The sequence below is a fragment of the Pleurodeles waltl genome, chromosome 3_1, assembly GCF_031143425.1.
Source record: "Pleurodeles waltl isolate 20211129_DDA chromosome 3_1, aPleWal1.hap1.20221129, whole genome shotgun sequence".
In the NCBI taxonomy this organism is placed as follows: Eukaryota; Metazoa; Chordata; class Amphibia; order Caudata; family Salamandridae; genus Pleurodeles; species Pleurodeles waltl.
The window spans coordinates 932,580,902-932,593,329 of record NC_090440.1 but is presented as its reverse complement, the minus strand read 5'-3'; the positions used below and the strand labels follow the sequence as shown (position 1 = coordinate 932,593,329).

At 46.9% G+C, this 12,428-nt stretch overlaps 1 protein-coding gene across 5 annotated transcripts in view; it reads left to right on the top strand.

The window, feature by feature from the left end:
- Nucleotides 1–12,428, top strand: part of SRRM1 (serine and arginine repetitive matrix 1) — a 657,402-nt gene that overhangs the window by 412,963 nt on the left and 232,011 nt on the right. For all 5 annotated transcript variants that reach the window (XM_069223933.1, XM_069223931.1, XM_069223935.1 and 2 more), the window contains one exon: nucleotides 1,889–2,024. In XM_069223933.1, the coding sequence (XP_069080034.1) occupies nucleotides 1,889–2,024 (136 nt within the window). The remainder of the gene's footprint in view (nucleotides 1–1,888; nucleotides 2,025–12,428) is intronic.

Sequence of the window (12,428 nt, the reverse complement as noted above, 5' to 3'; positions counted from 1 at the left end):
TTAGGATTGTGACCCCCTCCCCTTGGGAGGAGGCACAAAGAGGGTGTACCCACCCTCAGGGCTAGTAGCCATTGGCTACTAACCCCCCAGACCTAAACACGCCCTTAAATTTAGTATTTAAGGGCTTCCCTGAACCTAAGAATTTAGATTCCTGAAACTACAAGAAGAGGACTGCTGAGCTGAAAAACCCCTGAAGAGGAAGAACAGAAGACACCAACTGCTTTGGCCCCAGACTTACCGGCCTGTCTCCTGCCTTCCAAAGAAACCTGCTCCAACGACGCTTTCCAAGGGACCAGCGACCTCTGAATCCTCTGAGGACTGCCCTGCTTCAAGAAAGACAAGAAACTCCAGAGGACAGCGGCACTGCTCCAAAAGAACTGCAACTTTGTTTCAAGGAGCAGATTTAAAGACCCCTGCAACTCCCCGCAAGAAGCGTGAGACTTGCAACACTGCACCCGGCGACCCCGACCCGACTGGTGGAGAATCAACACCTCAGGGAGGACCCTCCGGCGACTCCGAGACTGTGAGTAACCAAAGTTGTCCCCCCTGAGCCCCCACAGCGACGCCTGCAGAGGGAATCCCGAGGCTCCCCCTGACCGCGACTGCCTGCACTCCATTTCCCTACGGCTGGAAAAGACCCTGCACCCGCAGCCCCCAGCACCTGAAGGAGCGGAACTTCTGTGCCGGAGTGACCCCCAGGAGGCCCTCTCCCTTGCCCAGGTGGTGGCTACCCCGAGGAGCCCCCCCCCCCCCCCCCCCCCTTGCCTGCCTGCATCGCTGAAGAGACCCCTTGGTCTCCCATAGGAAACTATTGGAAACCCAACGCGTGTTCCCACACTGCACCCGGCCGCCCCCGCGCTGCTGAGGGTGTACTTTTTGTGCTGACTCGTGTCCCCCCCCCGGTGCCCTACAAAACCCCCCTGGTCTGCCCTCCGAAGACGCGGGTACTTACCTGCTGGCAGACTGGAACCGGGGCACCCCCTTCTCTCCATTGAAGCCTATGTGTTTTGGGCACCTCTTTGACCTTTGCACCTGACCGGCCCTGAGCTGCTGGTGTGATAACTTTGGGGTTGCTCTGAACCCCCAACGGTGGGCTACCTTGGACCCAAAACTGAAACCTGTAAGTGACTTACTTACCTGTTAAAACTAACAATACTTTACCTCCCCCAGGAACTGTGAAAATGGCACTGTCCACTTTTAAAACAGCTATTTGTGTTTTATGTGAAAAGTATATATGCTACTGTAATTATTCGGAGTTCCTAAAGTACTTACCTGCAATACCTTTCAAATGAGATATTACATGTAAAATTTGAACCTGTGGTTCTTAAAATAAACTAAGAAAATATATTTTTCTATAACAAAACCTATTGGCTGGATTTGTCTCTGAGTGTGTGTTCCTCATTTATTGCCTGTGTGTATGTACAACAAATGCTTAACACTACTCCTTTGATAAGCCTACTGCTCGACCACACTACCACAAAATACAGCATTAGTATTATCACTTTTTGCCACTATCTTACCTCTAAGGGGAACCCTTGGACTCTGTGCATGCTATTCCTTACTTTGAAATAGCACATACAGAGCCAACTTCCTACAGTATGTTTCCGTAAATCACGTAAAAATTGTATGGTGTGATTATGATGCATATTAATGTGCATTCCGTAGCAGTTATACATTGGACAATCTCAAGCTCAAAAGAGGGCAAAGGTCTCTCCAGACATGGATGATCCATAATAAGGAATTATTGTATTAGTTAAACATTATTCCAGGACGTTCAGCTATTCCCCTCTGCAGTTGCATTCAGAACTTTTCATTAAGTGCCCCCAACTATAAATCATCATCTGGTTGCTGCTTGCAATTTTTTTTATTTTCTGCTTATTATTTTAAGATTCCGGTTCATCATCCTCGTCTGAAGAGAGACCTAAAAGAAATGTGAAAAATGGTGAAATGGCACGTCGCAGACGTCATTCAGGGTCAAGGACTCCATCACCGTCGCGAAGACGACAGAAAGAGTTCTCCCCTCGGTATTTGTTTCTTCCTTTCGTTCATTTTAAACTGACCATTTAAAGCTCTTCATGTAATTTGTCATGATTGATCTCTAGGTCACTTATTATTGAAAAAAAAAATATATACCATGTGTTAGACTGTTGCACCAGTAAAGCCAAAAAAAGACATCTGTTTGCAAAAGTGCAAATCTTTAAAGCTTCCACAAAACATTTTGGGTGCTGTAATTTCTTTTTGACTGCTCCTATTTCCCAACTTTTAGTGTTAAATGCCCCTTTCACACTGCAACTTCAATTTTTTTTTGTCACATTGGCACCACTGGGGTAAACTTCTGTAGTGCCAATACTGTGTGATCATTTAAAGAGAATACTTTAAAACCACTTACAAAACATCTACCACCAGAATATGTACAAAAAATGTTAGTGCCCATATTAAACAATTGTCTCCATAAAATATATTGCTTCATTTTTGGAAGATTTTTATTTTGTTTGGCTAACATTTTGGCAGTGGATATTATGAATCCGTGTTAAATAAAATGTCTCTTTTCAGACGTTTCCACTGCAGAAGTGAGGCATGCCGATGCTATGTGCTTAAATGTTTTGTGCAAGCAGGGCTAGCAGGTCCCATTTTATGCAAAGTGATGTTGTCTTAGCATTGACTGGCTTGATGAAACAAACTTTCTTCAGAGAATTACAGCAGAAGAAAAGTATACCAACTGTGCGAAGTACAAGATAACTGAATTTTTAATTTTTCTTATAAGCAATACTTTGCCTAACATTTGCCATAATAGATCATTTATATTGCATTACAAGTTAGTGAATTATGATGTTGCCAAGTTTGTAAACCTATTGGAAGGTACCTACAATTTATGATGGTAAGAGTAATTTTTTTGTAGCAGGGATTTCTTAGCTTTGAGATATAATTGTGGTCTAAGTATCTCGTACATAAATAGACTTACATAATTCGTAGTTCTTTCTTTAGAATTGAAAGTTGATCATACTGCAGAGGATGAAAGTGTTTGAGATAAAACCAGACGGATCTTCCTAGGATGTCTCTCTCAATCTCCAAGCTCCTTTCTCCCTCCTAGCTGATAACATGTGCTGCTGAAATGGAAAAATGGCACTGCTGCTGCCAGTGATCATTGGTGCTGCCACTGTTTGAAACTGGTTTATTATTTGGGGTGGATGACTACTCACCTCAAGGAATAAACACATTACGTCTCAGGGTGCTCCCTCAGAATTACTAAATTAACCTGAGCTCAGCCGTCTGCTAGGTATGGCACAGAGCGGACCCAATTAACTTGAGGAAATGTGTAAAGTATTTATGCAGTACCAAAACAGTAATAAAGTCGAAATGCAAAACTAAAAAATATCCCAAACCAAAATAAAGTTTAATAAACAAAATGACACTAAAATGATAAGGCAATAAGGGGGACCGGAAATTTGATTTTTTTTAAAAGGTTTTGAGTGGGAACAGCACCACAGTGTCAATGATAGTGATTGCAGTAGACTGGTACCTAAATGCCACCTGTGCTTAAACTGAGCGATAAGCCAAGCCAACATGTTTCACAACTTAAACAATCTCAATTTCGCTTCATCAAGACTTATAAATATACATACATAAACATTAGGACATGAACCATCAGCACAAGACTAACACAGTGACAATGAAAGGCAAAGAAAGGGAAAAAATAGAAATAAGAACAGCAATATAAGTTGCATGTAAAACAAAACAAAAATTAACATGTAGCATCAAAGTACAGAACAGTTTGCATAACAAAATAAATCCAAAAGGTTACTCATAACGCAGAGTAAATAGAATTGATATAACTCCTACTCATTAAAACATTTGCCCAGTTCCATTGTTCGAAAAAGTGTTCGAACTGACAGGCTTGAGCACAATTATAAAAAGATATCACATAACCCGGTTAAAATATGAGTGAAATCAGGAGTATAGTTAAATGTCAGAAGATAAGACATACAGGGCCTGATTACAACTTTGGAGGAGGTGTTAATCCGTCCCAAATGCGACGGATATACCACCAGCCGTATTACGAGTTCCATAGGATATAATGGACTCGTAATACGGCTGGTGGTATATCCGTCATTTTACCGCCACTTTTGGGACAGATTAACACCTCCTCCAAAGTTGTAATCAGGCCCACAGTGTCATACACCTATTGGTTGTCAGCCTGTTGTGGGGAAAAAAGGAAGAAAGCAACCAGAATTGTGTAAGAGTACTCACTCAGAACCACCAAAAAGTCGGTTGTGAGCTCCATGCAGTAGTGACAAAACTATTTGTTGTGTACATGAAGGGGAAATGTGTTTTGTTTTGTACCAAAACAAGAGTTTTCCGCATTTTGCTCAAAATGGAATATACCCAAATTGTGGTTGCTCAGGATCTGGTAAATGGCTCTAAGGTGCAAAGAAAAAGCAAACACTAACGTGGGTTGAGTGTTGTGAGACACTAGTGGGAATTTGCAGAGCACAGTAATGGAAGTTGAATATTAACAGAAACAAGGAGTGAAAAGGTTTGTCTTGATTCATATTTATAATAGTACATTGGTGACACTTGCGGGAGAAGGAAGTAACTGCTGAGTTTCCTGGGTAGGAGACGGTTGTCAATCCATTCAGTGCGTGATAACCTCCACATGAGTAGAAGCCGAGTAGCAGGAAATTGGATTCAGCATTGTTTCTAAAGCAATCCTGTTTCTCGCTTATTAAAAATGGTGGATGCCATCTTAGCAAAGAGTATGAGCGATGTGTGTAAAGCAGCAATCTGTCTAGAGTATCTCAATGGTATGATCGGGTTAAAGTATACCCAAATGGGATATGGGGCCAATTCGTGTCTTTAGACTATGATATAGCTGAATGTTATGAAACATCGCAACCTTACTGTTGGGCGTGAGAGGAGCGTAAACAAAATACCAAAATTAGCAAAATAAAGAGAGGAAAAAATATTACTTAAATATAACTGAAAAATTACTTTGGAATGGAGAAAGTCGAGAAATTAACCCTACAGTGTTAGGATGGAAAGTTGGTACTGTGATGCTGGAGCTATTAGTACAAGTGATGGTGTGGACTGTGAGTTAACCAGAAGGTGAATAGTTCACAAAATCTAATTATCGACCCAGACAAGGAATCAAAATAAGATGTAACGTAATGCCAAACTCATACACTGATAGAGAAATGGATTAAATGGAATGTGAATAACGGAAAACTTCTATCCATGTAAGGCAATAAGTGTGAAGCTTTGACTGAGGTTATGGAGGAGGTTACTATGCTGTAATCTATGATAGAATTACAACACAACTGGACTAAAATTAAGGTATGGCTAGATCCAGATACCTTATTTTCAAGACCCACTGCCTTTTAAGAAATTATGTAACTCTTCTGAAAAGATTGCAACTTAATAGACCCAGAAACGTTCTCTCTCCCCTAGTTGCTGTTCTGTGTCACTTCGCCTGTCCTTCTGAAAGGTACAGACTGCTGTGAATGTAATCTGCTTCGTAATATTGGAAGTTCGATGGCATGTGTAGCTACAGATACACATGTTGTGCATAGCCCGCCATCTGGTGTTGGGTCGGAGTGTTACAAGTTGTTTTTCTTCGAAGAAGTCTTTCGAGTCACGAGATCGAGGGACTCCTTCTCTTTTGCTTCCATTGCGCATGGGCGTCGACTCCATCTTCGATTGTTTTCTTTCTTTCCGCCATCGGGTTCGGACGTGTTCCTTTTCGTTCCGGAACGGAAAGATAGTTAAAAAAATTGGAAAATTACGTCGGTATTGTTGCGTTCGGGATCGGGTTCGATAGAATCGACACCGAATCGAATCGTGAAGAGCTCCGGTAGCCCTTCGGGGTAATTTCGATCCCCCGTCGGGGCCTGGTCGGCCCGACCGCGTGTAACATCGAGGCTGATGGAACGGACCCCGTTCCGATTCTGTCCTAAATGCCACAACAAATACCCATATACAGACCAACATTTGGTCTGTAACCTGTGCCTGTCGCCCGAGCACAAGGAAGAAACTTGTGAGGCCTGTCGTGCGTTTCGATCCCGAAAAACGCTCCGTGACCGGCGAGCCAGAAGATTACAGATGGCGTCCACGCCGACAGGACACCGAGAGTTCGAGGAACAAGGAGAAGAAGAGGAAGCCTTCTCTATCCATGAATCTGACTCGGAGGAATTCGACGTCCACGAAACAGTGAGTAAGACGTCGAAGCCAGCACACAAGAAAACAGACAAGGCCCAGGGGACGCCACTGCCAACAGGCCATGGCTCAACCCATAAAGTCGGTGACCGCCCAACGGCACCGAAAAAGGCCGAACTAGTGCCGAGATAGTCCGACTCGGGTCGAGACACAGGCACGCAGCAATCTCGGGACCGAGAAAGTGCTGTCGACAAAGATCGACGCCGAGACAGCGGAGCCGAAGCTGCTCGACGCAGAGACAGCAGCACCGAGGAGGATCGACGCCGAGAAGTTTCGACTCCAAAAAAGAGAAAAGTCGCCTCGGAGCCGAAAACGAGTAAGGACATAGTTTCGGTGCCGAAACGACCGGCAACCGAGCCAACTACCAGCTCCTATTCAGAGGAGCAATCACTGTCCTCTCAATTGCGCAAACATAGATTCGAGGAAGAGTTACAATCCACTGAAGTGGACCACACTCAAAAGCGGATCTTCATACAGAGTGGAACAGGGAAGATCAGCACCCTTCCCCCTATTAGGAGAAAAAGGAGACTTGAGTTCCAAACACAGGAACAAGCACCACAAACAAAAGTGGTGAAGAAGGTAACTCCGCCACCCTCTCCTCCACCTGTAACTCACATATCACCGGCACAGACTCCGTCACACTCACCGGCTCACACCACCATGAGCCAAGATGACCAGGACGCTTGGGACCTATACGACGCCCCAGTGTCAGACAACAGTCCGGAGGCGTACCCTACCAAGCCCTCACCACCAGAGGACAGCACAGCGTATTCACAGGTGGTAGCTAGGGCAGCAGAGTTCCATAACGTGTCGCTACACTCGGAACCTGTCGAGGATGACTTCCTTTTCAACACCCTCTCCTCCACCCATAGCACCTACCAGAGCCTGCCTATGCTCCCAGGAATGCGAAGGCACGCAAAGCAAATCTTCAAAGAGCCTGTCAAGAGTAGAGCAATAACACCAAGGGTGGAAAAGAAATATAAAGCACCGCCCACAGACCCTGCTTTCATCACCTCACAACTGCCACCAGATTCAGTTGTAGTAGGGGCAGCTCGCAAGAGAGCCAACTCACACATCAGGCGATGCACCACCCCCGGATAAAGAAAGCCGCAAGTTCGATGCAGCCGGAAAAAGGGTCGCAGTACAAGCTGCAAACCAGTGGCGCATCGCTAACTCTCAAGCGCTCCTAGCGCGATATGACAGAGCCCATTGGGACGAGATGCAGCACCTCATCGAGCATCTACCCAAAGATATACAAAAAAGGGCGAAACAGGTGGTTGAGGAGGGACAAAACATCTCCAATAACCAAATACGCTCCTCTATGGATGCAACGGACACAGCTGCAAGAACAATTAACACAGCAGTAACCATAAGAAGGCACGCATGGTTACGAACATCTGGCTTTAAACCAGAGATACAGCAAGCGGTGCTCAATATGCCATTCAATGAGCAACAATTGTTCGGACCTGAAGTGGACACGGCAATTGAGAAGCTAAAAAAGGACACTGACACTGCCAAGGCCATGGGCGCGCACTATTCCCCGCAGGGCAGAGGCACTTTCGGCACCTTCCGCAAAACAACCTTCAGAGGGGGGTTTCGGGGTCAGGCCACACAAGCCAGTACCTCACATTCAACACCGTCTACCTACCAGGGACAGTACCAAAGGGGAGGCTTTCGGGGCCAGTACAGAGGAGGACAATTCCCTAGAAACGGGGGAAAATTTCAAAGCCCAAAAACACCTGCAACCAAACAGTGACTGTAGGAAGTTGGCTCTGTATGCACTATTTCAAAGTAAGGAATAGTATGCACAGAGTCCAAGGGTTCCCCTTAGAGGTAAGATAGTGGCAAAAAGAGATAATACTAATGCTCTATTTTGTGGTAGTGTGGTCGAGCAGTAGGCTTATCAAAGGAGTAGTGTTAAGCCTTTGTTGTACATACACACAGGCAATAAATGAGGAACACACACTCAGAGACAAATCCAGCCAATAGGTTTTGTTATAGAAACATATCTTTTCTTAGTTTATTTTAAGAACCACAGGTTCAAATTCTACATGTAATGTCTCATTTGAAAGGTATTGCAGGTAAGTCACAGTATTGCAGGTAAGTCAAGTAAGTTTCTGACCCCATGCGGTGAGAGCCTTTGTGCTCTCTGAGGACAGAAACAAAGCCTGTTCTGGGTGGAGGTGCTTCACACCTCCCCCCTGCAGGAACTGTAACACCTAGAAGTGAGCTTCAAAGGCTCAAGCTTCGTGTTACAATGCCCCAGGGCACTCCAGCTAGTGGAGATGCCCGCCCCCTGGACCCAGCCCCCACTTTTGGCGGCAAGTCCAGGAGAGATAATGAGAAAAACAAGGAGGAGTCACTGGCCAGTCAGGACAGCCCCTAAGGTGCCCTGAGCTGAGGTGACTCTGACTTTTAGAAATCCTCCATCTTGCAGATGGAGGATTCCCGCAATAGGGATAGGAATGTGACCCCCTCCCCTTGGGAGGAGGCACAAAGGTGTACCCACCCTCAGGGCTAGTAGCCATTGGCTACTAACCCCCCAGACCTAAACACGCCCTTAAATTTAGTATTTAAGGGCTCCCCTGAACCTAAGAATTTAGATTCCTGCAACTACAAGAAGAAGAGGACTGCTGAACTGAAAGACCCCTGCAGAAGAAGAAAAGAAGACACCAACTGCTTTGGCCACAGACCTACCGGCCTGTCTCCTGCCTTCTAAAGAAACCTGCTCCAGCGACGCTTTCCCCAGGACCAGCGACCTCTGAATCCTCAGAGGACTGCCCTGCTTCAAGAAAGACAAGAAACTCCCGAGGACAGCGGCCTGGTCCAAAAAGACTGCAACTTTGTTACAGAGGAGCAGTTTTGAAGACCCCTGCAAATCCCCGCAAGAAGCGTGAGACTTGCAACACTGCACCCGGCGACCCCGACTCGACTGGTGGAGAAACAACACTTCAGGGAGGACCCTCCGGCGACTCCAAGACTGTGAGTAACCAAAGTTGCCCCCCCCCTGAGCCCCCACAGCGACGCCTGCAGAGGGAATCCCGAGGCACCCCCTGACCGCGACTGCCGGACTCTAAAATCCCAACGGCTGGAAAAGACCCTGCACCCGCAGCCCCCAGCACCTGAAGGATCGGAACTTCTGTGCAGGAGTGACCCACAGGGGGCCCTCTCCCTTGCCCAGGTGGTAGCTACCCCAAGGAGCCCCCCCCTTGCCTGCCTGCAATGCTGAAGAGATCCCTTGGTCTCTCATTGAAAACCATTGTAAACCCAACGCGTGTTTGCACACTGCACCCGGCCGCCCCCGCGCTGCTGAGGGTGTACTTTCTGTGCTACTTTGTGTCCCCCCCCCCCCCGGTGCCCTACAAAACCCCCCTGGTCTGCCCTCCGAAGACACGGGTACTTACCTGCTGGCAGACTGGAACCGGGGCACCCCCTTCTCTCCATTGAAGCCTATGTGTTTTGGGCACCTCTTTGACCTTTGCACCTGACCGGCCCTGAGCTGCTGGTGTGATAACTTTGGGGTTGCTCTGAACCCCCAACGGTGGGCTACCTTGGACCCAAACCTGAGACTTGTAAGTGATTTACTTACCTGACAAAACTAACAATAACTTACCTCCCCCAGGAACTGTGAAAATTGCACTGTGTCCACTTTTAAAACCGCTTATTGTGTTTTATGTAAAAAGTATACATGCTGAAGTAATGATTCAAAGTTCCTAGAGTACTTACCTGCAATACCTTTCAAATGAGAGATTACATGTAAAATTTGAACCTGTGGTTCTTAAAATAAACTAAGAAAAGATATTTTTCTATAACAAAACCTATTGGCTGGATTTGTCTCTGAGTGTGTGTTCCTCATTTATTGCCTCTGTGTATGTACAACAAATGCTTAACACTACTCCTTTGATAAGCCTACTGCTCGACCACACTACCACAAAATAGAGCATTAGTATTATCTCTGTTCGATGGCATATGTTGCTGCAGATACACATGTTTGGCACAGTCCGCTGCCTGGTGTTGGGCTCTGAGTATTACAAGTTGTTTTTCTTCGAAGAAGTCTTTTTGGTCACGGGACCGAAGGACTCCTCCCTCTTTGGCTCCATTGCGCATGGGCGTCGACTCCATCTTAGATTGTTTTTTTCCGCTGTCTGGTTCGGACGTATTCCTTTTCGCTCCGTGTTTCGGTTCGGAAAGTTAGTCAGAATCTCGGAAGAAAGCGTCGGTATTGTTCCGTTCGGTATCGGGATAGTTAGGTACATCGACACCGATCATCGGAAGACTTTGGGGCAGTTTCGATCCCCCATCGGGGCCTGGTCGGCCCGACCGCGTGCAACATCGAAGCCGATGGAACGGACCCCGTTTCGTTTCTGCCCAAAATGTCACAGTAAGTATCCTTATACAGATCAGCACTTGGTCTGTAACTTGTGCTTGTCCCCCGAGCACAAGGAGGATACCTGTGAAGCCTGTCGAGCCTTCCGGTCCAGAAAAACACTCCGGGACCGAAGAGCCAGGCGTCACCAAATGGCGTCCACGTCGACAAAACAACGTTTCGACGACGAAGAGGAAACATTCTCGGTTCCGGAATCAGAATCCGGAGACTCCGACGTCGAACAACAGCTACAAACTGTGAGTAAGACGTCGAAAAGTAAATCCATCGACAAACCGAAAGCCCAGGGGACGCCACTGCCAACAGGCCATGGCTCGACCCATAAATCAGGCGACCCGTCGAAGGGGCCGAAAAAGGGCACGCCCATAGCGAAGACACCCGACTCCGGTCGAGGGACCGCCATGGAGCAACCTCGGAGCCGAGAAAGCGGCTCCGAGAGACAAAAACAAGATACCGGCACCGAAAAACATCGGCACCGAGAATCCATGCCGAAAGGAACAAAAATTCTGTCGGTGCCGAAACCGAAAAAAGATTCTCTCTCGGCGCCGAAAAATACCACACCTTCATCCTACTCAGAGGAACAAGGACTAAGTGGCCAGATGCACAAATTTGGACAAGAGCTCCAAAGTGTAGAATCGGACTACACACAAAAGAGACTGTGCATCCAGCAAGATACAGGGAAGATATCAACCCTTCCCCCAATCATGAGGAAAAGAAGGATCGGACTTCCAAAGGATGACACACAACCACAAGCCAAAGTGGTTAAAAAAGTCACGCCTCCGCCCTCTCCTCCACAGGCATCGCCGGCACAAACACCGCCACAAATGCACTCACCAGCGCAAACTACCATAAGTCATGACGATCAGGATCAAGACGCTTGGGACCTGTATGACACCCCAGTGCCGGACAATGATCCCGAGTCATACCCCACAAAGCCGTCACCGCCAGAGGACAGTACCTCATACTCGCAACTGGTGGCTAGGGCTGCAGACTTCCACAATGTCCAACTGCATTCCGATCCTATAGAGGATGATTTCTTATTTAACACCCTCTCGGCTACACATAGCCAATATCAATGTCTCCCAATGCTACCAGGGATGTTACGGCACGCAAAACAAATTTTTGAGGAGCCCGTAAAATCAAGAGCCATCACCCCAAGGGTGGATAAGAAATACAAACCACCACCCACAAACCCAGTGTTTATTACTTCGCAGTTACCACCCGACTCTGTGGTAGTAGGGGCAGCTCGCAAAAGAGCAAATTCACATACATCTGGCGACGCCCCACCTCCGGACAAAGAAAGCCGAAAATTTGACGCGGCAGGGAAAAGAGTGGCGTCACAGGCAGCCAACCAGTGGCGCATCGCAAATTCACAAGCGCTGCTGGCCAGATATGACCGCGCACACTGGGACGAGATGCAACTTCTCGTAGACCATCTTCCCCAGGAATACCAAAAAAGGGCGCAGCAAATAGTGGAAGAGGGACAAACGATCTCAAACAATCAAATCCGCTCTTCACTAGACGCAGCCGATACTGCAGCAAGAACAGTCAACACTGCTGTCACCATAAGGAGACACGCTTGGCTACGCACTTCAGGCTTCAAACCTGAAATCCAGCAGGCTGTCCTTAATATGCCCTTCAACGAGAAACGACTGTTTGGCTCGGAAGTGGATACAGCCATTGAAAAACTTAAAAAGGACACAGACACGGCCAAAGCCATGGGCGCACTCTACTCCCCGCAGAGCAGAGGCTCTTTCAGAAAAACTCCATTTAGAGGGGGGTTTCGTGGCCAACCCACAGACACCACCAGCCAACAATCAAGAACCACACCATA